Source organism: Phoca vitulina, unplaced genomic scaffold (assembly GCF_004348235.1).
Source record: "Phoca vitulina isolate PV1807 unplaced genomic scaffold, GSC_HSeal_1.0 scaffold31, whole genome shotgun sequence".
In the NCBI taxonomy this organism is placed as follows: domain Eukaryota; kingdom Metazoa; phylum Chordata; class Mammalia; order Carnivora; family Phocidae; genus Phoca; species Phoca vitulina.
The window spans coordinates 12,213,244-12,240,736 of NW_022589734.1; the positions used below are offsets into that span (position 1 = coordinate 12,213,244).

General features: G+C 43.4%; 1 protein-coding gene across 1 annotated transcript in view; it reads right to left on the reverse strand.

The window, feature by feature from the left end:
- The window catches only part of ADTRP (androgen dependent TFPI regulating protein), a 59,092-nt gene that overhangs the window by 19,395 nt on the left and 12,204 nt on the right, over positions 1 to 27,493 (reverse strand). Inside the window, exon 4 of the mRNA XM_032425002.1 lies at positions 711 to 826. Within this exon, the coding sequence (XP_032280893.1) occupies positions 711 to 826 (116 nt within the window). The remainder of the gene's footprint in view (positions 1 to 710; positions 827 to 27,493) is intronic.

The window sequence follows — 27,493 nt, forward strand, 5'->3', positions numbered from 1 at the left end:
CCTTAATGTCTATCACTCAGTTACCCCATCCCCCCTACCCTCTCCCCTCCAGCAACCCTCAGTTTGTTTTCTATGATTAAGAGTCTCTTATGGTTTGTCTCCCTCTCTGGTTTCATCTTGTTTTATTTTTCCCTCCCTTCTCCTATGATCCTCTCTTTTGTTTCTTACATTCCATATAGGAGTGAGATCATATGATAATTGTCTTTCTCTGATTGACTTATTTCGCTTAGCATAATACCCTCTAGTTCCATCCACATTGTTGCAATTGGCAAGATTTCAGTCTTTTTGATGGTGGAGTAATATTCCATTGTATATCTATACCACGTCTTTATCCATTCATCTGTCAATGAATGGGCTCTTTCCATAGCTTGGCTATTTGGACATTGCTGCTATAAACATCCAAATATTTTATTTGCAAACGGAACCAATGATCAATATTCTCTGGGGGAAAGTAACAAGTGTAGCTTTGCAGTGATGACTTGTTCATGAGAGGGAGAGAGGAACGCCTGACTTACTGCCTGTGCACGCACGCCTGTGTACCCTTGTGCATGTGATGTTTCCATGGCATCAACGTCAAACAATACACATCTCTCCTACCTAAAAATTTAGTGATGGTTAAATCCCTGTTAGCCCAAGATAAAGGCCCTCTTAGAGTATCCCTCATAGTCCTGAAGGAAAAAGTCTAAGTAGATTTTCTCTGCAATTCTTACCTGCTGATATATGCAAGGCTAGCAAGAGCCAACAAGGTGAGACCTTTTTTCCTCTGTGGATAGCAATGCGGCCTGAGGATGACTTCAGCCAGTGTGAAGGGTAGTATGGATGTGTGCTGGAGGAGAGAAAATGATAAATCATAATGTCAGGCTGCCCCAGCTGCCTGGCATGCCCCTAGTTCTCTCTTTCCTCTCCAGTCTACCTTCTTATGCAACTATCAGATGAAACTTCCCCTAACTTGGCTTAGATCATGCTCCTTAGATGCCCCAGGGCCTGCAGTGGCTCCCTATTGCCTTCCATGCTGGCCCAAACTCCTTTGTTTGGCCACCAAGGCTCTTGGTAATGTGCTACCCTCCTCTCTGCTCCTGCTTATTGTCCTCCTCTTCCCCCCCCCCCCCCCCACACGCTTACACACCCACCCCTTCCCTAAAACAAGGCTGTTTCCCTTCATCTCCCTTTGTACTCAGTGTGCTTGCTCCCACCCTCACACTTTCATTCATGCCTCAACGCTCTGTGTGGAATGTCTTCTCTCCCTGTATTCGAATCGTTCATGTTCTTCACAGCCAACACAATCTTCCACAACACTGTCCCTGCATTTTCCTCTTGCTAATTTCTCTCACTCAGTCCGACTGCATTTCTATCCTGTGCCATGTAGTCTAGCACTTATGGTGTGTATTTGGAAGATCTGGGGGTAGGGTGAGCAGAGAACACTGCTTACTGGGAACATCTAATAGTGTTAGTATTTTATAGTTTCTACATTTGCAGCTGTCATTCTTCTTTCATCCTGGCCCCTCTTTTCCTCAGCTCTTGGCAGCCTCTTGCATCTCTAGCCTCCACCCGTGAACTCCATCCCGTTCCCATTCCTGAGCCCCCAGACAGCTGTGTGAGCACCTCAGAAACCATAGTCGCTGGGGCTTAGAAATGCAACAGAGCCCGTGTCACCGTGCTCCCACACCCAGCTTTGTTGCTGGGGCCCTGGGTGCTAGCCCCCTGAGTGGCCTTTGCTGTCAGTCACATCAGTGTTGTGCTCAGAGGCATCCCCAGGGGACCACAGCTTCTCACTCGACCTGAACTAGCTAGGGGATAGTCAGGAGATCAAGACTCTCAGATGACAAGAAATGTGGCAAGTTTTTATGGGGCAGGGGTGGAATGAGAAGGAACGAATCTTAATAGGGCATTGCTGGGCTGAGAGGTTCTCCTGGGGCCCCAACAGGGCGGCAAGTGGGTGGCACAAAGCAGTGAGGCTTCTTACAGGCCCCGGGTACCCACATTTTAGTAGCAAAGCTTAGAGGAACAACACTGCAGACAAACCATGGCTTTTATAGACTTTGTCCAAGATTGGTCCCGAACATACTGACGGGTTGCATGTACAAGTGGCAAGACATGTAGGTCAATTGGCACATCCTGCACCTTTCTTTGGTCTGATTTTAGGCTACAGTTTCTGTGTCTCTCCCTCTAATAAAGGGGCATAGTGGTTAAGGGCACACACTTTCAGATCTGACCTTGGACTCGATACTGAATCTGTTTGAACTTCAGCTTCCCCCATTATCAAATGCGGAATAGTCCACATGTCATAGAGAGTACAGCTCTGAGGACTGAGATTAGAGTATGGAAAGGGCTTAGTCCTCGGCCCCTGAGAGCTGCCAGTGAGCATTAGCTATGATTGTCACGATTATCACTGTGATTATGTCCTTCATCTCATCTGTGGACCTGGAGTGGGGTGAAGCAAGGTTCTAGGACGTCCACAGTGCCAGGTGCTCGGAGACAGGCAGACAAGCAGCTGAAGCAGGGTCTCAGAGCCGCCCCGTGGCCGCCCCGTGGCTCCCTCCCCAGCCCACAACTGCTGCCCACGCTCTCAGCCGCACTGCCTCAGAGCCCTGGCAATGCCAGGCGACTGACATCAATGCTCTTTTCACCCAGAGGCCACCTCAGGAGGCGAGTGATGGGGCCACGTGCCCAGCACAGCCACCTGCCTCTCCACCTTGCCTTCACTCTGCCGCAACCAGGAAGATCCAACTTCTATCAGAAGGCATTAACAGTTCCATTATCCTGGCCATTGATCTGACGGATTTTATTACCCTGCCCATAGTCAGCAGCTTCAGATCTCTACATTAATGATCATTGGGAACAGAATTCCTGTGGAATAATGTAGTGTGTTCACATTAGGAGCAAATGAGTTCAGAGTGATTAATGCTTTTACAACAAATAACTCAGGAATGCATGACTGGTCACCTCTTCTAGAAGCCTGCCCTTTGCAAGTGACATTCAATTGGATTTCCAAATGAATTCTCCCTGATGACTTCTGGGAAGTTTACTTCAGTGATGTCATTAGTGACGGGCCATATACTGTGGCTTAATACCAGCTAAAAGGTCTTTAAAAGAACCACATTTTTTCGTCGGGGCTGGGGGTAGGAGGAAGACCACAGTCTGTGAACCTTCTAAACACTGGGCTAGTGGGAAGAGCCAAGTGTAATACATTAAACCTCTTGGTATTTCAAATGTGCTGGTATTTTACCTCGTGTTCATATCAATTGTATAACTTTTGTCAAGCTGCACATATTTTTTTTTTTAAAAAAAAGGAAGAAAAAATCAGTAAGAGAAAAATAAAATATGCTTTCTGCTTCCAAAAAATCTAATAATTAGGCTGGGATTGACACAAATTAGAATGCTGCCAAAAATTACTGAAAACAGTGACTCATTCTGTATTTCAATTAACAGTTTCTCAGTTTCCCTTATAAACAGTGAAGCTGACAAAAATTAATTATCTCAGAGGGGGTAAAATATTTCCTTCCAGAGTAAACAAAACATCACGGGCTGAAACAATAGTATGTGTGAACAGAGACGATGGAATCAAATTATCTTTCCTTGTCAATTAGCCATCGTTTTGGGAGATTTTTCTTTAAATATCTCATTCCAGATGCATTGGTTAAAAGGACAGTGTTGCTCTTTTCCCATCCTTTTCTACTAAATCATGCCTTTTCCTCCTGTCCTTGGTGTAGTGCCTACTTCCATCTGAATATCTTGGTGATGGAACTCTAAGCATGAAGAAGTGATTTAAGTATTAGTATAGTCATGCACTTTAGATTCCCTGGTTGAAAAATAGCCTTGTGCATAAGTACTGAAATTTACCAGCCCGCAGAGCATTCTTAGAAGGTCACTTGAGGGGTGACGTGAACCATAATGAGCACTTATTTTTACTCGCCTCATACTAGTAGGGACGTAGCTGTTATAAACAGCTTCCCTGGTTTGAGGCTAAATGTACCATGGGATGCATTTTCCTGATTCTTGTGAAAGAGGCAAGCCTTAATCCCTGAGATAACCCATGGAGCCAACAGGTTTTCATCACTGTCACGAAGGCTCCAAAGACTAAATCCATAAGCTTAGGATGGTCACACTCTTATCTCTAAGATCCTCGGGGGGCCAAGAGCACTTAATTTCCTCCAATGAAGGAAATTCAGGGAGCCTCTACATTTTAAAAATCAGATAATAACATTTAAAAATATGATCTCTGCCTCTTTCCTCGATTTCTTTTCCTTGTCAGACTAGCCCTTGTGTTGCTTTGAGTTGACCAAGAGAAACAAGCCAGCATTGACCTTCTTGGACTGATCATGGAGAGGCTTTCTCCTTGAGATGCTGTTTCTCATAAAGACTTTACATAATATCGCCCACTTTGTGTTCGGTCTCAAACTTCGCTTCCTTCCCTCTGTTCAGGCAATGCTTACATTTGAGAATCAATTCCTTACATTGACGTTTTCCAAACTGAGGTCCTTTTCCCCAAGTCTCTAAGACAATATTTTTGGTTTGTTTATGGTACTAATATATAGATATTTTTAAATAAAATTTTATTACACTGACAAGATCTCATTTCTGAGGACATGAAGGGTAATTTTTACTTACTATACCTGGAATATAACACTTTATGTGTTAAAAAAAAAAAAAAAGAAAGCCTTTACAAAATCTCTTCAGGGGCAAACACATGGCCAAAACATCAATTAAAACTTAAACGTAAATACAACAGACATGAAAAGGAGGCAAACAAACCTTAATAGAATGCTATTATACTCAGGCTCATTAATACAATGCTGGATCATGTTCCTTAAGCTCAAAAACTACATGTGGTAAAAACACACAGTAATAATTGTTTTGTAATTCCCAATAAGGCCATCTCTGATTTCGGTAACTACCATTCATTTGCCAGCTAAAACCTTGTACCTCATTCCTCACCGCTGTAGTTTCTGCCTCTAAAACCCACAGGTTGGGACAATAGTGAAGGTCTTCCTGGGAATATTTTGTATCCAAAAGCAGAAACCATCTGTATTCTTTATGAACCCCTATGTTGTTACAGTTACATTTTTGCTTTAAGTCCATCTGATACACGGAAATCCAGAAATGTAGACATGGGCTATATTGTTTATACATCTGGAGACAACTTTTCTCTTTTTCTATAAATTTTTCCACCTACGCTTCCTGCAGGAGTCTTTTCGGCCTCAAATACCAGAGTTTAGAAGACACAGTGATTGGATTTGTAAAAATTCCCTTTTCCACTTTCTAGAAACTCTAGTGCACAGTGTAGGCACCACTATAATTAAAGAGTCAATGTTTAAATGTCTGGGGAGGGTGATTGGGAAGATAAACCACCCACAGAAAGACCCACAGGCTTCCCTTTGATCTTTACAGTCTTCCTAGGCGGGCTGACACAGCCCAGCTTGGTAAAAATTCAGAAAACCTAAGTTAAAAACCAATAGTCTTATTTACCATGGAAGAATAGTACTGTTTGCAATTTACTCTGAAATATACCAAAAATAAGATGAGTTGATGGATGGGTAGATGCACAGATTTGAGATAAAGCAAATTCAGTTAACTATGAAGAGTAGGATCTAAGTGGCAGATAACACAGGTGATCACTGTAACATTCCTTCGACTGTACTTGGTTTGAAAATTTTCATAATAAAAGGTTGGGAGAAATGTGACCTGGAAAGAGAAGTAAACGCTCCATTGGGCTGAGGAAGGAAAGCAGGGTGTTACTTATGAACTCGTACATGAATTGAACAAGTGGTTAAAGGCTAACTTTCTGGATCTTCTAAAGAGGGTTTCTAAGTGATTTCTTACTTACTACACTGTGGTCCTTTGGGTTAATATGTAGTTTGGCCAACATCTCAAGGCAGTATTCTTCTAATAGGAAGCTAGTTGGCTTTGACAGCATCCAGCCTGGTGAAGAAGTGGCCGTTTAGATTTGACCCAGTTAAGGGTGAGGTAGAAGAAAGACCTGCAATCTTGGGACCCTACAGTCCTGCTGTAATCAACGACTCATTCCTTCATGTCTTATATCCAAACTTGATTCCCTTTTCCCTTCTAATTCTTCCCACAGCTGCCCAGCCTTTTATTCTCCCCAGCATCACCTCCCTAGCTTTTTCCTATCTTGTACATACTCAACATTGCAATTACACCAACCTTCCGAAAACAAGTTTCACGTTGCTACTCCTGCTCAGAAACTTTCGGTGGCTCCCTGTTGCCTCGGTCCACTGTCTACCTTCTTTTCCTAATCTCATCTCTCCCTCTGATTTTCCACAGTGTCTCAATGGGCTCCCCATCCTTTGACTCAAACCAGTCTCCTCCTCATCCTGGTCTTTCATTCTGTTCCCTTCCCTAGAATTCCTCCTTTTTCCATTTACTGAGTTCTTTAATTCTTCTCTCCCAACCAGCCACACACACCTTTGAGATGCCTCACAACCAAAAGCACACACATTAACATGAGAAGGTATAAAAGAAAATCAGGACCCAGGAAAACACTGAAATGCAAATATGCCAACCAGAGGTTTGCTGGGCTGCTGTGATTGAGATTCAAACAGCAATAGGTTTCCGGACAGCCAAAGTAAAAAGAGAGAGATGGAATGAACAGTCCCCTTTTTTTGTTTGTCTTTGTTTAGGGGAAATCAAGTTTTTCCACTAGTATTTTCCACTAGTAGGTGGTGTCCCCGAAGCCGAACAGTACAGAGATCTAGGTTCCATAAACTGATAAAATCTGAAGGCAAAATAATAAAACGCAATCTCTGGAAGGGGATTCTGCCAGTAAGGAGATAATATTGTATAATTATGTAGGCTTCCGGTGATCTGAATAGTAGATGGACTCCAGAAATACCATTTTCCCCCATTGGGTGTTTTTGTTTCCATTATGAGTCAGACAACAGTCAGTATTTTATTCTCTGTTTAGAGCCTGAAGTAGAGGTATTATACACTGTTGATGACACAGAGATCTAAGTGCTCAGAGGAATTCAGTCAGTGGTAACATTGACAGCCCCTTCCTGCAAATAAGAAGCCTCCCCAAAGAAACCACCCGCTTCTGGGAGCTGAGTGCCCAGGCCTTACTGCAACCTGTGGGGCCCACGTCACGTCCACCCCACACCCACGTCACATGCTGCCTTTGCACGAGATGCTCATTCTCCTGTCCTTCCCACAGCTCTTTGGGGCTGCACTTGACTCTCCAGGGCTTAGCTACATTCAGTTTTATTTTTTATGCTGTCAATTTAATTTTTACGCAGTCAATTTTTTTTTCTCCTAGTCTCACCAGATTATAAACTCTGAGGACAAAGCTCTCATCTCCTACTTTTTCGGGACTCCTCCTCTGCTTAATAAACACATTTTGCCCAATTTTCTGTATTTGAACTTATATATTACACAGTAGAATTAAGTCCTGAATTCAGCCTGCAGAGCCCCTGATGATCGGGTCACCTTGCCCATTTTATTTCTATGCCCTGCTGCTCCTACCTACAGCCTTGACCCCACTCTCACCCCCTAATTACTCCGCCTCCACTCACAGGTCCCTCCGTCACCATTGATACATCACACACTTGTCCCTCCCCTCCGTTGACCTCCTCCACCTCCTCCACGCCTTACAGGGCTCAGTGTAGATAGTCCTACCTCCAGGGAGCATTTGCAGCCATCCTGAAACGTCCAGTAGGTACCCTTCCCTGGTACAGTTGGACCTCCCCGTGCTCATGCACATCATAGCATCACATGATTGCGTTCACCTGATATGGGCCAAACAGGATGGAACCAACTGGAGGCTTAGGGCTATCCCCATTTCATCTCCAGTTGCCCAACACAGTACTTGACCTACTCTGGTCACTTACTATTTCTGGCATTAATGAACGAATCAGTGAAACAAGGGAGTGGGGCAGAAGAGGAAGGGACAGTGTTCCGTCTAGCCCAGGAGGACAGTCTGGTGTTCTGGTATGAGAAGACAGCTGCAGAGGCCACATTCAACTGACACCAGTAGCGACGTGCCAGGCTGTGTCCATGGTCACATGGTCACATCAATCCCTCTTCAGGCTGATCACCTATCGATGGTGCCTCAAAGGCTGAAAGTGGGTGTTGCGGGTCACAGGGAAACCTGTGAGCAATTTGACTACTGAGAACAAGCTCAGGGTGTCAATGTCATGGTAACTCAGTTGGAGACTCAATTAAGGGGTGTCACCATCCAGGAGCTGGCAGCCCTGCAGGAAGTCAAAACCTACGTAACTAGCAGAGGCTGTGCTTTGTTCACTTTGGGATCTGCTGGCCATGACTCTCTGCTTGGAGATCGGGCCAGGTGGAAACGCCCCAGGTTTTGTTCGCTATTTTCTTTGTATCTCCTCCTCTGTATCAGTGTGTAATCCACCCTTCCTCCCTGCTTCTGTGCCTGGCTCCAGATAGCACACATGGAGACTTGTTTTTAAGACATAGACAGATGGGCAGCTCTCTAGAAAGCTGCTCCAAGTTGGAGGGAGGAGACTGTTCTTTTCAAGAAAGAGAAAGTTTCAGAAGCACGAGAATCTACTCTTGCTTTAAGAGCCACGCTGTCTCAGGGCACCACTGCCTCCCCTCAGATATCACATCACGGTGGCAATAAAGGACACAACGTGTAGGCAGCTGGTCTCCCTGGGAGATAAGAGCAATGCAGGAAAGCACCCTGTAAGCACAGGCGCCAGGGCAGAGTTCCAAACTCCCCACATGACTGATCCCATGATGGACGGGTTTCCACAATTTCTCCTTCCTGACTCTGGCTCTCCCTTGCTGACCCATCAGGGTATTCCTAAAGGGACTCACCAGCTGTTCTGCAAGAGCCGCAGTTGCTGGCTGATGACTTTCCCGAACACAAGTAGTTGGTTGATTTAGGGGTAGTCTGTAGGTGGGCGACGAGGGACGCATGAGCTCACTGCAGGGGTGTCTCACCCACAGAGGAGGCAGTGGCCCGGAGGGGCATTGTAGGATGGTTAGCAGCATCCTTGGCTTCTACTCCCTAGATACCAGGATATGCTTAGATACCAACCCCCCTCCGTCGTGACCATCAAAACTGTCTCCACATATTGCCAAATGTCCCCTGGTGAGCAAAATTAATCCCTGTTGAGAATGCCTGATTTAAGTAATTAATTAGCAAAGGAAGAGCATCTTACAGAGGTAGTTGACAAGGAGCAGTAAGAAAGTCTGGAGGTGGGGCACCTGGGTGCTTCAGTCGGTTAAGCGTCTGCCTTCGGCTCAGGTCATGATCCCAGGGTCCTGGGATTGAGCCCCACATTGGGCTCCCTGCTCAGCGGGGAGACTGCTTCTCCCTCTCCCTCTGCCTGCTCCTCCCTCTGCTTGTGCCCTCTCTTTCTCTCTCAAATAAACAAATAAAATCTTAAAAAAAAAAAAGAAAGTCTGGAGGTAAGGTAAAGAAGGAAAGAGAAATTTTTGATAAATATGGTCAAATGTGTCAAGTGTTGAGAAGGTATCAAGGCATGAGCACCCCTCCCCCCCAACCCGGTTTTAGAGACAAGAAGGCTGCAATGAGCAACCAGGAGCTTGTTTCTTGTGTTCCCAAGTTGCTTGTTCTTCCTTCCAGGTTGACTCCCATTGTTCCTTGTCCAGTTCCCTGTACCTCTGGGTTTTAGCCTTTTATTCATGGTAATCTTGGGCTTGGACCTCGGAGCCCCTGGGCACGGGGGAAGGGCTAGCATGGGGATGTCTCTGTGGCTGCCACTGCCATCGGTTCTACAAACCCTAAGGCTGGGTAGAAACTAAAACAACTTTCTAAGTGCAAAATTTGGGAACCTACATTCAGGACAACTTGATGACAGTGTGCTTGCTCAGATCCCCCTACACCCCTGGGAATGCAAGCCTGGGGCACTGAGACAATCCTCCCACAGCCAAGAAATTTGCTTCACTTCCTTATCATGGTTTTCTTAGGAAAAACAAAACAAAATTTCTCAAAAGGTCACAAAATTCCTTCTCACCACTGAATAGTAAAATGTGGCTTTTATGAGCTCCTAGATGTGTTTTGAGAGCGATGCCCAAAACACACAAGCTTTTATTCCTACTAGTTCATACTAGGAGAACTCTCTGGAATAACCCTCTGAAATAATCCTGCACTTTTTGGTTTCCACACTCAGAAAAAAAAAAAAACCACAAAGGTTTTTGTTTTGTTTTGTTTACCTTTAAATCTGAATTTTTACTGGTAAAATCGGTTCCTATTAAGGGAAGTGAAATGCTGAACTCTCCCTTGTCTTTATGAGGGTTTTTTTTTTTATTCTGCCCTCAACATAAGAAGACTCTTGATTACTATGGAGGTGTTCAGACATTAGGTTCCATGGCAGTCACCAAAGAACTTGTTCTATTTCTATTGAAGTTCTACATTTGTGGGTTCACTTTTCACATACATATACTAATGCACCCCAGTAGTGGCCTCTTTGCTCATCAGCAGAAACCCATGGTTGGATCTATTATCAACCAAGCAAGCCTGGCAATAAAGAGGCTGGGGAATTGACCTTTCACACATTTTCACAGAGACGGAAAGAGGCTATTTTTTCAATGCATTCTCCTTGTTTTTTCTTCGACCACCTCTCTTTCATCTGGTTAACTCCAACGTGGTCATGTCTTCATTCTTCTTAGTTTCAGCCTCTGCCAGTCTTCTTCCCTGATTCAATGGCTATTTTGAACTCCCTTTGGCTACATGAATACTCAGTTACCTAATTAACATCTGTTGATGGTGGTAACAGAGGAAGGTGTAAGCCTGAAAAGCCTGCCAGAGAACGTTCACCTCCCAGCCACAGTTCCCATCAGAAAAAAACAGTATTTTTCCTTTAATAAAAGATATGTAATTACCATGACTCTGTGCATCTCTTTGAACATACATCAGTCAGTAGTATATCATGTGTCAGAAAGAACAACCAAAATCCGCATAGATATTTCAAGACATCAGTAATCCCTCTAGAATTCTCCTCACTTAGAACTTTCTGAACAAAGGAACACCTCACAGTTTCAAAGCATTTAGTGTCAGCCACAGACTCTAAAGGCAGGCCTCCTAAAGCTTCCTCTCTGCCTCCAACACCCCTTCACCCCAGCACATCCCACTCCGCCCCTGAGGAGGAATTGTGGGGCCAGTCAAGGGCACAAGGAAGCTACCAGAGTAAGAGGTGAAGAGTTCATTCATTCTTCCATGCAACAATCTTTAATAAGGGCCTACCTCATGCTAGGTGCTGTGAGAGGTGCTAGGATTAAGGGGTAAATATGGGTGCCTGGGTGGCTCGGTTGGTTAAGTGTCTGACTCTTGATTTCAACTCAGGTCATGATCTCAGGGTGGTGAGATTCTCTCTCTCCCTCTCCCTATGCTTTTCCCCTTCTCTTAAAAAAAAAAAAAAAAAAAGGTAAACATATGTGGTCCCTGCCCTTGTAGATCTTAGAGTCTAGTCAGCAAGATTTTCCATAAACAAGTAAAAAACCACATAGATACCAATCATATTATATGTTATGAAGGAAACAAACAGGAATCTGCACCAGAAGAAAAGTGGGGGGACATACTTTAATTAGGGTAGACAGGGAAGGCCATCCTGAAGAGGTCATTTCTGAGCTGGGGCCTAAATGATAAGAGCGAGCCATGAAAGAGCAGGAGGACAACATTTCTGATAAAGGGGACAAAGCATGTGCAAAGGTCCTGGTATAGGAAAGAGCTCCATAAGGGTGGCAGGCTCAGAGCAGAGGCTGGCCACCCATCAGACATGGCAGGCCACAGGAGGGAGTTTGGGTATCATTGTAAGTGTAACAGAAATCACTGAAGAGGGCGCCTGGGTGGCTCAGTTGGTTAAGCGACTGCCTTCGGCTCAGGTCATGATCCTGGAGTCCCGGGATCGAGTCCCGCATCGGGCTCCCTGCTCGGCGGAGAGCCTGCTTCTCCCTCTGACCCTCCCCCCTCTCATGTGCTCTCTCTCTCTCTCATTCTCTCTGTCTCAAATAAATAAATAAAATCTTTAAAAAAAAAAAAAAGAAATCACTGAAGAGTATTAGGAGAGAATACTCAGTTTCAATCCATTTTGCTGTTATATGGAGAAGGTTGAACATGGAAGCAGGAAGACCAGTTTGGAGGTAGTGAGTGCTTTAGATGAGAAGAGACTGTGGACACCAGAGTGTTGGCAGTGTGGAGCTAGAAAGTGAACAGATTTGCTAAACATTTTGGAGGAGAATGGACAGGATTAGCTAATGGATTGGATGTGAGGGTGATGGGATGGTGGGAGGTGGCAAGGTCAATGCTGGTTTCTGTCTTGAGCAACTGGCAAGATGGCGGCTCCATTTTCTGAGAAAGAGGAGCCCTGGCCAGATTTGGCAGTGAGTATAACATGTCCACTTCAGGACCTGTTGACCTAAAGGTGTCTGGGACACTCCTATAGATAATGTCTATAACAGATGTGTAAGGTAGGCAGTTAGATGCGAGTCAGGAACTGAAAGGAGGGCTGGGCTGCAGACTGGGCACCGGGATGAGGATGAATGTTCCTAGGGAGAGAGTGCTGGCAGAGAGGATGGCCCGGGGCAAGCCTGGAAGCACACCATCATTTAGACGGCAGGCAGAGGTCACAGCAGAGACCAAGGCAGGAAGAAAGCTAGTCAGTGTGGTATCAACCGAGCCAAAAAAGTAGAGTTTCAAGAAGGAAGAAGCCTACTATGCCAAATGCTGCTGACAAGTGAGTAAGTTGGGGGCAAAAGCAGGAGCCCCGGGTTTGGCCATGTGGTGATAGTTGGTGACCAGAATAAGAGGAATGAGCAGAGTAAAGCATAGATGATACTTATTATGGGTCTGTTCCATTCAGAGAGGATTTCCTGCTTCTTTTTCGTGTGGCTTGTCTGCCCAGAAGGAAACTCCTAATTAGCCAACCCCACCATCACCCCCCAAAATCCTGGTAAGAATCAGGGCAGAGCTCAGGAAACTGAAGTTATAGCTTGAGATTTGTCTTTGCCTCGGGTGGTATAGAGAAGGGATATCTTTCATCTTCTCATAGAATGGTCAGTTGGAAGACATGAAGCCAGAGAATAGGTCTCAGAAAAGTGGCCAAGCAGCAGGCTGCCATCTTGCTTTGGCAAGGCCCTAAGCTAAGGGGACAAGATGGACCACTCTGACTTACAATAATAGGAGGGATTAGGAAACTGGGGGGTGTGGGTGGGGAAGAAGCAGCACCTATGTTGGCCAAGTCTTTGTCTTGGGGCATTCACATCTAGCAGAGGCTCGGAGGAGAGCTGGGAGTTTGGTTTCTGGTTAAATCTCTCAGTGGGGCATATCCCAGTTTGCAAACAGGACTTGCATTTCACCCCTCCCCTGGTGAGGTAGCCCAGGTGGTTCTGTAGATCTGTGCGGAACTCCCACATTGATGTTAACAGGAAAGCAAATCAAGCAATCCTGAGAACATAAAAACCCAACCCCGAACATTACTTATATACAAACTAAACAGCATGCACCAGAATATAAAGAAACACACACTTGTGCTTAATTGTCACATTGCCCAGCAAAAAAGGCAGGCAATTTGGTCACCTCGAGTGATCACTTTATGATCAAGAGCCTTTCCTTAATTGCCAGAAATGTCTAAGGGCCTCCCCTCCAGGGACACCTGCCAGGATTAGAAAGGAGAACACTCCCCCAAATTCATCTATAATCACAATTTAGTATTATTAAAGAGCAGCCTGCGGAATAAGCCTTGGGGACCAGGGCTCTTGCCCCTGATAAAGGGATGAACAAAAATGGATTGCTGAATCGTTCATTCTTCTTCTTTGCTTATGCCTATCCTTTCCGAAGGAGCACTCTCGAAACTTTGCATTTTCCCTTCAAATGTATCTTGACCTTCCTATGTTGCCACTCCTTTCTCCATGTCTGACTACATTATTAACTGGAATAGTTCAATTAGGGGTTAGTTGCATAATTTAGAAATTTGTGACTTGGAGAGCAGTAGAAATGTTTGTGGGGGGGTGGGGGGAGATAACTCAATCCTGCACAAAGGCCGTAAAGCACACCTACATTCGTGGGACTCCATCCCACATGGAGTCCTGTGCTCATGCTTTTCTCTATGCTTCGGAACGGCCCCTGACCATGGATTCAAATTCTCATCGGTGTAGTTTTATTTTTCCTCTTCAGCTTTTCTGCTCCTACTGATGCAGAAGTCATCCACTCCATTTCCGTGTGGCTATTTTAGACATTATAACGTGCTCATTTAACTTGGTAGTGTATAATAGAAGTCATTATCTCTAGCCCCACCCCCCGCAATCCAAGGCAGCCTTAGAATGCCTTCATTCCAACCATCCTCCTCCCAATTTACATTCTATTTTCATCCAGCATTTTAACTCATTCTTTTTTTAAATCACCATAAGTTGAACAAATTGCTTGCCATTTGCTTTTGGTATCTCCGACCTCCCTTCTGAGATCATTTTCCTTCCTCCTGGAGCATTCCCGTTAGCCTTTCCCATTACTGAGGGTCTGTAGGTGATAAAGTTTATTTCTGCGCATCTGAAAATGTCTTTATCTTGCCTCTGTTTCAGAAGATACTTTCAGGGAGTAAATAGGCTGGCAGGTTTTTTTCTTCAAGACTTGAAGCTGTTACTTCACTGTCTCCCAGCTTCTTTGTTGCTAATGAGAAACCAGCTATCAGTCTAACAGCAGTTACTATTTGGGAAATCCATCTTGTTAATCTGGCTGCTTCTGGCATCTTCATGTGTAAGGTGTCCACAGTCACACAGTGGCTAGATGTCTGCCCTTCATCCTGCGTGGGGATTTTTGCTACTTCTTGAATCTGAGGGTTAATTTTTCAAAAATTCTAGGAAATAATGTGACTCTCTCTTCAAGGATGGCCTCCTCCTTCGAATATTGTAACTCCCTCTCTTTGTTAGCTCCTCTTTGGTTTTATTTTAGCTTTGGGGACTTTCCATTACTTTCTTGTCAGAAGTCAGACATTTAAACATCTTTTCAAAAATATTTTAGTCAACGTTTTAGGTGTCTTATAATGTTTGTTTCGGGCTACTGTTGCATTCTACAGCCAGAAACAGAAGTCACTCAAGACCTTGTTTCCTTTGGATGGATAACTCGCTCACGTGAAGGGTGTGGGCATGATTCAGAAGGAAGCGGGGATTTTATGGGCATGTATCAGTCAGGACCCCAGGAGGGACACAGAAGCCCACTGAGGGATTGCAAGGAGGAAGTTCTTAGAGGCACAGGGAACTGTTGGAAAGGGTAGGGCAGTAAGAGTCAGGGAAACTTCTGCGAGAAGGGGTGATTTAAGGGAGCTGGCCAACAGGCTGTGGCTACTGTCATAAGTCTCTGGGAGCTGCTACCATCGATGCCAGATGCTTGTAGTGTAAAGTGTGTGAATTCTGGGTGCTTGTCCTGCAGCCACGGCTAACCTCGGGTCTGTTTCCCCACACAGCTGTTTTCAGCTGCCGCTAGAGAATAATAGCTTCTTCTCTTGCACCACTCGTGAGAGTGCCCTTTATTGCCTGGCTCTCACTGGGAACCATATGGAGAAAGGTATTCTAGGAGCTGTGTGTAGTTCTGGGCTTTATACCCTTGCTACTCAGGGGAGGATGGAGAAGGAGTAATGGTGATTCCAAGGAGACAGTGATTTGGCACTTGGGTCCTTATGTATCGCTGAAAGCTTCATGTTGCACATATATTATTTTCTTTGTTCCTAATAACATCACGGAGAAGAACAAGAAACATATACCTACTTTTTATTTTTTAAGTAAAATCAGAGAAAAGGATGAAACAGAACAGAGCAGTCTTTTTTTTTTTTAAGATTTATTTATTTATTTGAGAGAGAGAGCAAGCGCGTGCATGCAAGCACAGGGGGAAGGAGCAGAGGGAGAGGGAGAAAGAGTCTCAAGCAGATTCCGAATTGTGCGCAGAGCCAGACGTAGGGCTCGATCTCATGACCCTGAGATCATGACCTGAGCCAAAACCAAGAGTCGGACGCTCAACCAACTGTGCTACCAGGTACCCCCTAAACACACTTATTTTAAGGAACCCAATACCCAGAGAGGTTTACCAACTTTCCCAGAATCACACAGTAAGACAATGGCAGAAATGGGACCAAAATTGAGGTTTTCTGGTACTTAAAGGCTATTCTCTTCATGAAATCAAAACTTAACTTGTAGGAAACATCGGAGATCAATCATTTTTGCAACTTAGACACAGAGCGAAGAAATTTTGCTTCCATTCACCCTAATCTGACCTTTAAGGATCAAGCTCCAGCACCCTTTTTCCTAATAATTTATCCCTTTCAACTCTTCAGCCCAAGAAGCAACTTAACGGATGTGAAGATAGCAAATGCTTCACCAGACAGTCCATTTTCTGATGACCTGCACTTGAAGATGTCTCAGATTATCTGTGCCATGCTCCAGAAGTCACCACCTCAAAAAAACCCATGAACGTTAAGTCCCATTCTCCCTGGATAGGTAACTCATACTCCATTTGTCAAATATCATTCGACAAATATTTCTTAAGCACCTTTTGTGTAAGGCTTACAATTTCTGTGATCATCATAATATTTTAATGCTACTAACTCTGACATTATTAGGTTAGCAAAGTATTTTAAAATATGTCAGTAAAAGTATGCATATTAATTAAAATGTTCCCACATATAAGCTTTATACGAACCTCCCAGGGCTGATGGGAGACAAAAGACTTTTATTAAATACTATTTGATAGGTTAAGTATTTTAGTATCTCTGCCAATCATTGCTATAAATGCATATTGAATAAAAATGAATAAAAGAATATTTATTGTCAAGCTTGAAATGGGTGAAAAAGGGAACTGTCACTGTATTATTTTCTGTTCGAGTCAGATGTCCTCAGACAATAGCAAAAAACAGCATTTTCAAGCAATGGCCACACCCTCTTGCCACTTACTAACATCATGTTTTCATTCTGTGTTTAAACATTCATAATTAGACAGCTGATTCTCTGAGTGGAGAGATGGGGTGCGGGCCAACATGCCTGTAGGTTTTTGTGTTAAAGGAGCGTCTTTTTAATGGCATCCATGGTATTTTCAGTTATTTTAGTTGTTCAAGGACAGTAAGTATGTTCATGACAAGAAAGGCAGGACCAAATGTGCAAAAAGCCACAAGTGAGAGAAGACACCGTCTCTCTCCAATCATACAAAAAGTAGAGTGTCCATAGAGTACACAAACTCTTAGATAATTGGCAAAAAATGTATACTTTCACAATGGGAATGTATGAAAAAATTTCACAGAAGCATGAATGAAAGCTTTAAGAAGTCCAAGTTCTACCCACATTTTGATAACTCTAGCTCCCCACACAAGTATGTGTCTTACAGCCCAGCCCTCACTCCCAGATTTAATCAAGGCAGCCTTACGTGGGTTGAAATCAGTGGAATAAGAAGCTGCTATGTTTTTTGATCTTCTCCATCATGATAAGTGAGAAAGGCATTTGTGATAAGTAAGAAAAACCATCTGATTAAAAGGAAAGTACATTCAGCTAATCACAGAGCTGACCTCACCAGTCAGAGGTTGTACAAGTCAGCTAGCCCCAAGCTGCATCTGGTCGGCACACATATTGTCTACTTTAGCAGTGGCCCCAAAACTGTGAGCCAGTACTTTTAAATATGAAGGTTTCACATTTTGTAAAATGCAGATTTCCAACTTGGGTTTGTTCTTTTTTTTTTTTTTTTTTTTTTTTTAATGACAGCTACCCTCTTTGGACCATATAAAATGCCTCCCTACTGTTTCCACAGCACTGAGGGGATTTTTCTCCCTTCTCACTGTTCCTATGCTTAAAGAACTGCTCTGTTTTCAAAGAGGAGAAAATTAAAGTGAAATCTAGTGAAGTCTAGAATCTCTGTGAGGTTTCTTCTGTGTGCTTGCCTCCCTCAGTTTCCTTACCCTCCCAGCCCCTTCAGATATCCACATTTGTGACCTTGGATTGGGTCTTAACTTTATTGGCCCAATGGCACCACATCAATAGACCATGCAGGGCCAGATCCAGAAAACCAAAGGTAAGAGCAGAATATCCATGCAACTGTGAACTCAGCCTCAGACTGGCATCCGTGCCAATCAAACCATTTATGCAGGCCTAGAATCACGTCTCTCATCTGCCCCTTGGTTTTTATTTAGAAAGAAATTACAACAACCACAATAATGACCAAAAGCAATTTTTTAAAAATGCTATCCCTCAAGAATGTCTTATTTTTAATCCTGATGTACTCACAGAAGAAGAGCCCATGAAGATAAGCGATGGCTCATAATTGTAGGACCAGAGGCCTTTTGGGGACTTGGAGAGTCTCCCAGTGTGAGGATCAGTGTTGGGACACCACGGTGTAGGGAAATTGAGTGATAAATGATCCATGTGGCACATCCAATAATTTTAAGACTTTCCTGGTCAGGACTGAAAATGAAACCACCAAGGTTGCTTAATGGCAGGTTCTAGAACTGCATGTATGTGGGTGCCCGATTATAGATAAACCCACCGTTCAAGTTTAGAAGGGCCATTAGGTCTGCTGGGGGCTAAGCAGAATACAAAGAGCCCACAGCAACAGAAAAGGGAAAGAAAGCCCACATTTGCTAAACTCTTAACCATGTGCTTCACACAGTGCTGGGCACATGACATATATCACAACCACATCAAGTTGTCTCCCTAAAAGTAGGCTCTGGCCAGGAGCACCTGGATGGCTCAGTTGGTGAAGCGTCCGACTCTTGATTTGGGCTCAGGTCGTGATCTCAGGGTTGTGGGATCGAGCCCCTGGTCGGGCTCTGTACTCAACGGTGAGTCTGCTTGAGATTCTCTCTCTCTAACCCTGGGCTCCTCCTCCCCCCAAAAGTCTTCCCCATCTACGCAAATTCACCCAGTTTCTTATGCTAAATATCAGGGGAGTGATCTTGGATTTTTTCCTTTGCCTTATCTTTTAATCCATCAGCAAGTTTGTAAATTCTACCTCCAAAATACTCCTGCAGTCCCTCCATTTCTGCCCATCTCCACACCTACCTCCCTGGCCCAAATACCAGGACTCCCACCGGGATGCTTTCAATGGTGTCCTAATTGGTCTCACCACCTGCGCAATGTTCTGTAGATGACAGCCAGAGTGGGCCTCTCCTGATACAAAGCGGGTCATGTCACACCCCAGGAACAACTCTGCAAAGTCTTCCAGTGGTAAGACAAAGAGGATGCACAATCCTCAGCCTGGCCCCCATGGGACTGCAAGCTCCCACAACCCTACCAGCCACTCTCCCACCTAGTTGGCATGTCTCCCTTGCTCTCCCTTCCTCCAGGGCCCCGAGTTCCTTCCCACCCCAAGGGCTTCACGGGTGTGCTGACCTCTGCCTGAACTCCTTTTTGCCCTGCTCCCTACCTGCTAACACAACTCATCCTCAAAGAGGCCTTTTTCTGATACACAAGTCCATATTAGGCACTCCTGCTGGTCTTTCTCCTAGGATACTTAAAGTTTGTCCTTATACTTTAATTTGGGGGATTGTTTAATATCTGCCCCTTCATACGTTCGGTGAAGGCGGGGTTCTGTCTGTATCCTACATCATCTGTCCCCATACACACAGCGCAAAACAGACGTGAACAAGACACTCAGCAAAAATGTTTTGCTTCTCTTTAGACTCCTTCATTCATCCCTCCCTCAAAAGCACAGGGAGAAGGGCAACAAGGATTTAATCTAAAAAACAAAACAAAAAAAGTCTGCAAAGATACACTCCAAGCTCAGGTAGAATCACTGAGCATAAAAGCAGGATCCCCACTTTGAGCAAAGCTTTTACTCTCACTCCCACAGACGGACAGCCACCTAGTCTCATGCGGCTCAGCATGCATGAGCTCCCTGGAGAAAGAGCTCTTTCTTGTCCCCATGTGCTCACTCCTCCTTCGCTTTGCTTTTGGGTGAAACGTTAGAGAAAATGGATGAATCTCGTGAGCATATGAAGGTGAAAAAGGATACAGCTGGTAAATAAGTAAGGCTACTGGTAGGGTGGTGGAGTCGACTAGATTTAGGAATTAGTTGACAAAGCAAGCACCTATATACACGGATGTGCCCATGAGATTATGAGGGGGTTGCAGGGCAGGGCCAAGAATGCAAAACTCAAGACAGAAAGTGTCTGAGAGCTAGGAATCCATGGGATGTTGGATGTGTGGCTTGGGGATGAGTGGAGTCACCATCCAGGAGACTAGACAATGCCCTGCAGAAATATTCCATTGCCCGGTAATGCAAGGACCTGGAGGTGAAAGAGATGGTTGCCATGGAAGTAAAGATGAATTAGACAAACTCGAACTTACACTTAGGCACAAAGGACTGCTCTGCAGCAGGGAAGATGCAGAGACCAGGAGAGGGGGTGGGGGCAGGTGGAAAGCCCGTGGGCAGCCCCCTCCTCCAGGTGAGGATGGGGATCCACAGCTGTCTTGGAGTGGCTGCCAGTAGGCTTCCAAAACAGCCAGAAGCATGGTGTGGCTTTTCTGTGCTGACTCTCTCATCAGGCAGGGGATGTTCCTTGGAATCTGACAGAGAAGGCTCTCCTACCTGGGCTGCTCTTGGGCATTTTCACTTCTGTGCTGAGATTGTGGGACGTTAGCTCTTTCCTACGCACTTAGGGTTTTTTTCTTTATCTTGGTATTTTGGAGGGTTTTAGGATCCTCTGTTATGAGTTTCTCCATCTGGTTATTCTCCAACAAAAAGTCATTCTTCTTATTGGTTGTATTGCACATGGTTGCCATGGAAGTAAAGATGAATTACATCACACAGGAGGGGAGACCCACCAGCATACCCTCAAGGGCACGGAATGATTTTAATTATTCAAATGCCTAGTAACTTCTTAGAAGATATATATATTGTTTTGATCATTAAAAAAAAAAAAAAAAAAGCTTTGACCTTAATTTTGAAATTGGGATGTATTTTCTAAGGGGTGTTCTTCTATTTAGAAAGCAGCCTGTTGTTAGAGAACCACGGGATAATGGAATTGTGAAAGCAAACCACTCTTCAGCACACACTGGAAGTTCTCTGAATCAGGATTTTAAAAAATAAAAAAATAAAAGATAAACTTTGGCTATTGTGTTTCCTGCTCTCAAGAGATGAAGCAAGCAGGCACCGTGATCGCTTGGTTCTAATTACATAAAACTGTGAATGGACTGGTAATCCTTTGGCAGTTCATTATCACAATCTCCCCTATTTACCTTAAGACTTCCTGAGGGGCAAGATGGCTTTATTGTCCTTCCTCAGTTAACTCTGCTCCCTAATCCTGGTTTAGCTTCGGATTTCACTGCTGAGCCTGAAGGATTCATTCAACTTCTCACTGTTTCCCAGGTGAATGCCCTGGGAGAGCCTAAACTCCTTAGATTAGGAACTGAATAGAATGAATAAAGGTGTAGCTAAAAATGGTTTAAAACAAGAGGACAACCCATAAATAACCCCGAAGACCCATTCTGACCTTCTGGCCTCCAGAACTACACGATAATAAATCTGTGTTGTTTTAAGCCTTTAGGCGTGTTACTTTGTTAAGCAGCAAGAGGAAATTAACACATACAGCATGACGAAGGCTCTACCACCCCTTACCACCATGCCATCAAACCGCCCTTGAGCAAGTCACTGGAGAGTTCAATATTGCTGAAGCCAATGGAAAATTCTAATTCAAGTCATCTTACAATGTCATCATACTTGACCTCTAGAAGTTTTCACATGCAATACTTCCTCTTTCTTGAAACTTTTGTATACTTGATTTCTGGGAGGCCAGAGGGCACTGGGTTTCCTCCTAACTCATGAGCACCTCCTTCTCAATTTCCTTTGTAAAATGCTCCTGCTTCCCCTCCTAGGCACAGGAAATGGAAGGTTCTAAGGCTTCGTACTGGGGTATCTTCTCCAACCTTACTTACTCTTTAGGTGATCTTATTTAACTTGAAAAAAAATCATTATGATGAAGACAACCAAGGTTATGGCACCAGTGTGGGAATCTCCTTCATACTCATATGTACAACTTGCCTATTCTGCATCTCAGTTTTGTTGTCTGTTAGGCATCTCAAACATGTCCAAGCAGAACAAAATTTCCTGTGGCTCCCTCCCTCACTTTACCCAAATTTCTGTGAAAACATCAGCTTACCATAGAGACATCCCCTGGGCACTCTGATTATGCTATACCTTATAGACCTACTAGTTCTAAACACACACACACACATACACACACATACACACACACATACACACCATGCTCTGTCCCCTCACCCTGCTTTATTTTTATTTTTAGTACTTTCCCTAAAGTACCTGACATCATTTATTCTTTATTCATTTGCTTGTCTTCCCCACTAGGATGTATATATTCTCCACAAGGACAGATTTCTGTGGTTTGTTTTTGCATCCTTAGTGCTTAGAAGAGGGCCTGGTACATAGAAAGCACTCTATAAATGCTTGTTAGCACTGCCCCATGTTAAAGTTAAATGCCTTGCTTATTATTATATGTATTAGCTGGTTATATATTATATAAAAATATAGAGATATAATATAATGTAGGCTTCCTATAGTGAGATAACATTTGATAAAAATGGTGTCAATCAAGGTATGGTTTACAAAGGTATTTTTTGAGGCGAGTATATTTCCAACTATCTCACTGTATGAGAGCTGCATGGTTTCTGTTAATTTTGAACTGTGCTTCAAGTGTCCTCAGATGGATCTCCCTTACCACCCTGTGAGTGACATGGGCTGGGGCACTCTATCAGCAGGACATACTTTGGCTGGTATCTTATGTCCTGGGGAAACAGAGATGGATGGGAGGTGGAGTCTCCCGTGGGAACCTTGACCAGGTCCCTCTTTTTTTTCAGATGTGGACTTTCTGGGGAATAATAACTGGAGGGGGGGAATTGTGTTTATATTTTTTTACTGCCACAAATGTTCTCTCAAAGATGCTGCATAACACAGCCTCTGCTTTTAATAAGTTAAAAGACTGAGTGGAAATATATATATGTGTATGATATACATATCTATCTATATATTTATCTATCAATACATATATATATAAAAGATTAGATATAAAATATCTATAGTTTAAGCTTCTTGAGGTTCGGAAACCAACCTAAATTGTTCAGGTTGCCCCCAAGGAGAGTTGATCATTTCTCTTATCACTCCATAGAGATTTCTCTTATTCTCTTATCTCCCCATAGAGATGAAAACAGCTCTATGTATATCATAATGGCTTTTTAAAAATGAATAATTCTTTATTTTGTCTTTTAGATTTGAACTGAGCATTAAAATCATCTGGGAGTCCTCTTTTCAAGTATATGCTCAGTTACTCAGGAGGTCTTAACCTGAGTCCCATAAATGGAATCTATAGACTCATAGATTTCCTGATTCACAAAAAGATCTATTCCCAAAGGCTGAAAAACACTGAGCTACACATAGATACCTAGATTGTGGATCTCCTCTGCTCAGAGAAATGGTGGGGTGAGGAATCAGGAAGGCATGGGGGATGGGGTGGTAACTTGTGATGACAAAGGGTGGCCCTTTGGTATGGACGTGCCCACAGATGACCTTCTTTACTCATCATAGTTCACCTACCACTGCTTAGCAGCCTAACTATGTCACAGCAGGCTTATGAGTGGGAGAGAAAAATCTGAGATTGGGTCTGAATTTAGGGAGAGACAACATCTTGCATGCTATGAGTGAGTAAGAAACTGAAAGGTACAGAGTTGCCCTGTCTTGACATTATGACTCCCCAGCACACCCCCAGAGAGAGCCCAAAGGCCTTCTAGATTGTTTAGTCATAACACACCTGTCGGTCAAAACCAGGCCAGGACACAGGGAACATAGAAGCCCTCTTCCTGTCCACGTCTTTCATTTGGCAATAATTACACACTGTGGCTTGACACCTCATATGGTGATATCTTCTATTAGTATTAACTATTATTTTATTATTGCACCTTTGTGTGTATATACTAGGCTCAACCAGATTTAAGATTTAACCAAATCAAAAGCTTTGTCAAATATTGACCATGGTGCTACACACACAGTTGGTACTTAATCATTTTTTCAAATGAATAAATGACAATGCATGAAATAAGTAAGACGCTGTATCTGGCACTTGCTCCAAGGTAAAGAGCCAAAGTAAGGCCTGTCTCTTGAAAGCAGGTTATTTTGAAACTTCCTTTAATATCGATGAAAGCTTTATCAGTTCTAAAATTCTGTGACCATGCATTGAGAGTTTTATATGATGATAACATATCTACACCATCCTTAATACTTTATAAAGTGCTTGCACACATGTTCTCAATAACTGTGTACTATTTTAAAATGTAGAGGGGCTCTGAGGGGGTTCTCTGATCTATTTCAACTCTCCCCGGTGGCTACCTGAACAATTTAGGTTGGTTTCCAGAGAAATAAGTTCCCTAGCTCCCTTCAGGTTAGAATCTGATGGTTTCCTCAGTTACTGAGTCCTCTTCCTGCTATTTAAGTCTGTGTGCTCTCATTCTATCTTTAGTAGTCATTTAGATAAGACCTGGGGAGTTAATGTTTTCCTGGCGAAACCTGGAAGAACACTTTGCCGTTCTTCTTCTTCTTTCATGAAGATTTGAGAACGCTTAGCAATGAAAGAGGCAGGTTGATCTACTTTAAATAAGACAGTCTGGCTCTAATGGGAGTTCTTAGGGCACCAGCCAGTGGCAGCCTGTCAATGGTGAATACAAATATCTCACTGATGTTACTATTTGGTTTGAATAAAAAGCACCGGTAGAAAAATGTCCATTAGAGATGACAGTCGACTTTGAATGGCCTTACTTCAATAATGAGTCTCCAATGAGCTAGAAGGATCGGGCTGGGAGGATTCCAAAGACCTGATGAATCATTAAGGGGTTAGAACCACACTGTGGCAAAGGGGAGAGTGTTATTTCTTAATTTGACAAATACTACTCATTAAACCCAGGGCAGCATCACAGATGGCAATGGGAAAAATATTCCAAAGCTAAAGCTAGAATAGCAAACATAAGTACTGTTGTGGAATGAAAGAATCTTTCAGGAAAGCATGCAACTGGTTATGTACAGCAATAATCCTTATACTGTGGAAGAGAAAAGGGGGTGATTCCCTTTAGATCAGGGCCAGCCACATATGGAGGCAACTAGTATGAAGTGTCCAGGCTGACCCCCCACCATCACTCTGACTGTCACAATGGTGGTTTCCAGGTACTCACTCCTTTGGATTGTCATGGAAGGACACTGTTAGCACGTAGAGTTGACAAACTAACCCAGTAATAGTTATTTCCATATTCATTCATACTGGTATCTGAGAAATTAGCAGAGAGCATTCCTCGAGGCAACCGATCAGGGGGATTCAATAGTAAGAAAAAAAAAAGTCCAGACTAAGGGACATGATCTGAGAAAGAGGCATGAGATGCAGTCTTGAAGATCTTGGGTTTGGAGCAGAACACAAGGAAGCATGGAAGTTTGGAGGTGACCACATTAGGGATACCCAATGCTGGTTTTGCTGATGCCAACATTTTTCCATAATGGCTCTGTTGGGAGTTTCTCCAATTAAATGAACAGAAAACAGAAGAGTCTGTGTCTGACCCAAGGCAGTTTCCTTCCCCCTCTCCTCTCTTTGTCACCAGTATCACTCCTCCGTGGACTCTGGCCCTTTCTCTCTAAAGCTCTCTAAGGTTAAGCCTAATTGATTGACCATAGGACAAGGAGCAGGGTCAACAGAAACTCCCACTGTGAAGGCACAAAATAATCTTAAGACCCCTGTTGTACAATATCTGCCTTAATTAGTTTACCGATATGTTGTACATTATCCAATTATCTGCTTCCAAAATTACCAAAAGTCCATATGGCTGTTTAGCAAGGTCACAAATGCCAGGCATTGCCATTGCAAGTGTTTGGAAGAAATCCAACTTCATGTCTATGTGGAAAATGGAACCCCAAAGAGGTAGCAAGCTTGTAATGGTTGTAAGAGGACTTCTACATAAGCTCACAAAGCCATGAAAAAGGTGTTCGATATATGTGTTTGGCTCCAAATTAAAGATACTTCCTTCACTCTTGCCTTTTCATTTTAGTAACATCTAGCTCAGTCACTTGTCCCAAATCACTTCATTTTCTTAAGTCAAGTTTTGGCTTATTACCATACAGATGGGGATTCTGGATTTCTTTTTTTAAGTGAGAATTCTCAGTTTGCTATGTTAATCAAGCAGAGTGACATCCTTTTTGATTGCCTGGTGAATTATGAAACCAGATCGAGTCACAGATTTTGCACTTATTGTAACAAAAAGCAAGGAAGAGTGAGTTAGTCTTAAATCCAGCTGTCCCATTTATGAGCTTGGTAGCCCCTAGGCAAATTGCTTAACCTCTCTGAACCTTTTATTTTTTTCTAATTTATAAACATCAGGATATGGTTGTCATCTAAGGAAAGTTGTGGGAATTAAATGAGCTCATGTTTGAAGAACAGGCTTAGCACAGTATATAGTGCCATTAAAAATCAGGAATATTTTCTACATGTGTGTCTCAGATTAATGTTAATGGGAATTTGGGAAGGTGAGGAGGTGGTTTGACCAAAAGAAGGTAGTGGGAGGGATTCGTGAGAGGTGGGACTTATTTAATATATAGTTTTTTGTCCTGAACTCTGAATTAGGTCAGAAATTGTGTATCTTTGTCAATTAATAATCACTAACTCACTGAGTACATATTTAAAGTGAAAGTACATTTTTCTGGGGGCAGGGCACATGAAGGGGCAGAGTTAACAGAGTTGCTTTTCCAAACTGGTAATCATGTGAGTTTTAAGACAATTGGAAGGGTTAGGAGTGGAAGAAAGTCTGTGAACTTGAAGAACCTTCATATTCTCCCTTGAGGTGTCCCCTGTTTTTTTTAATGTCATTTACTTTGCAGAATCTGAGACCTCCTTCCAAACTCCTCACTAATGTGGAAATGCATTTGTAAATATTGAGAAGCTGAGCTGGGACTCTGAATATGTCCTGCATACATGCAGTGCCAATGACTCAGACCTCCTCTTTCATCCAAGATGGGGCCAACCATGTACCAGCATGGCTTGTCCAGCTCACTGTTCCTGGCATTCAGATACCAGTGACCTGAATCTCTCAGAATAGCTTCTGTTTACTATTCAGCCCCTCAAAAATAAATGCGTGAATAAAAAACCAAATGGGGATAACTCCAAAGAGACAAGTAAAGAATAAGTGCATTTGCAACGAATGGTCCTAATCAAGTGTTAGCTAAAGAGCTGCTGATGAGCTGGGAGATGTTCTTTGGGTGTTGGGGTCGATTTTTCATAAAGGTGGCTTGACTTCTTTCCTAGATCAGAATTTCATTACATGTTATTCACTGAAGTCACTTCTCTTTCAGGACTGCGGCTGCCAAGAAATTGCCTGTCCTTACGGTTGGGTGTCTTTTCAATGACTTCAGAGGCAACTTGCAAACAGTGTTGCCTGGACATCCCCTCTGCTTGCAGTGACTCCAATTACAGTAGCTGTTTTTGCTCATTTTGTATCCTCACTGTGCTCTCTATTTATTTATTTATTTAGAGAGAGCACGAGC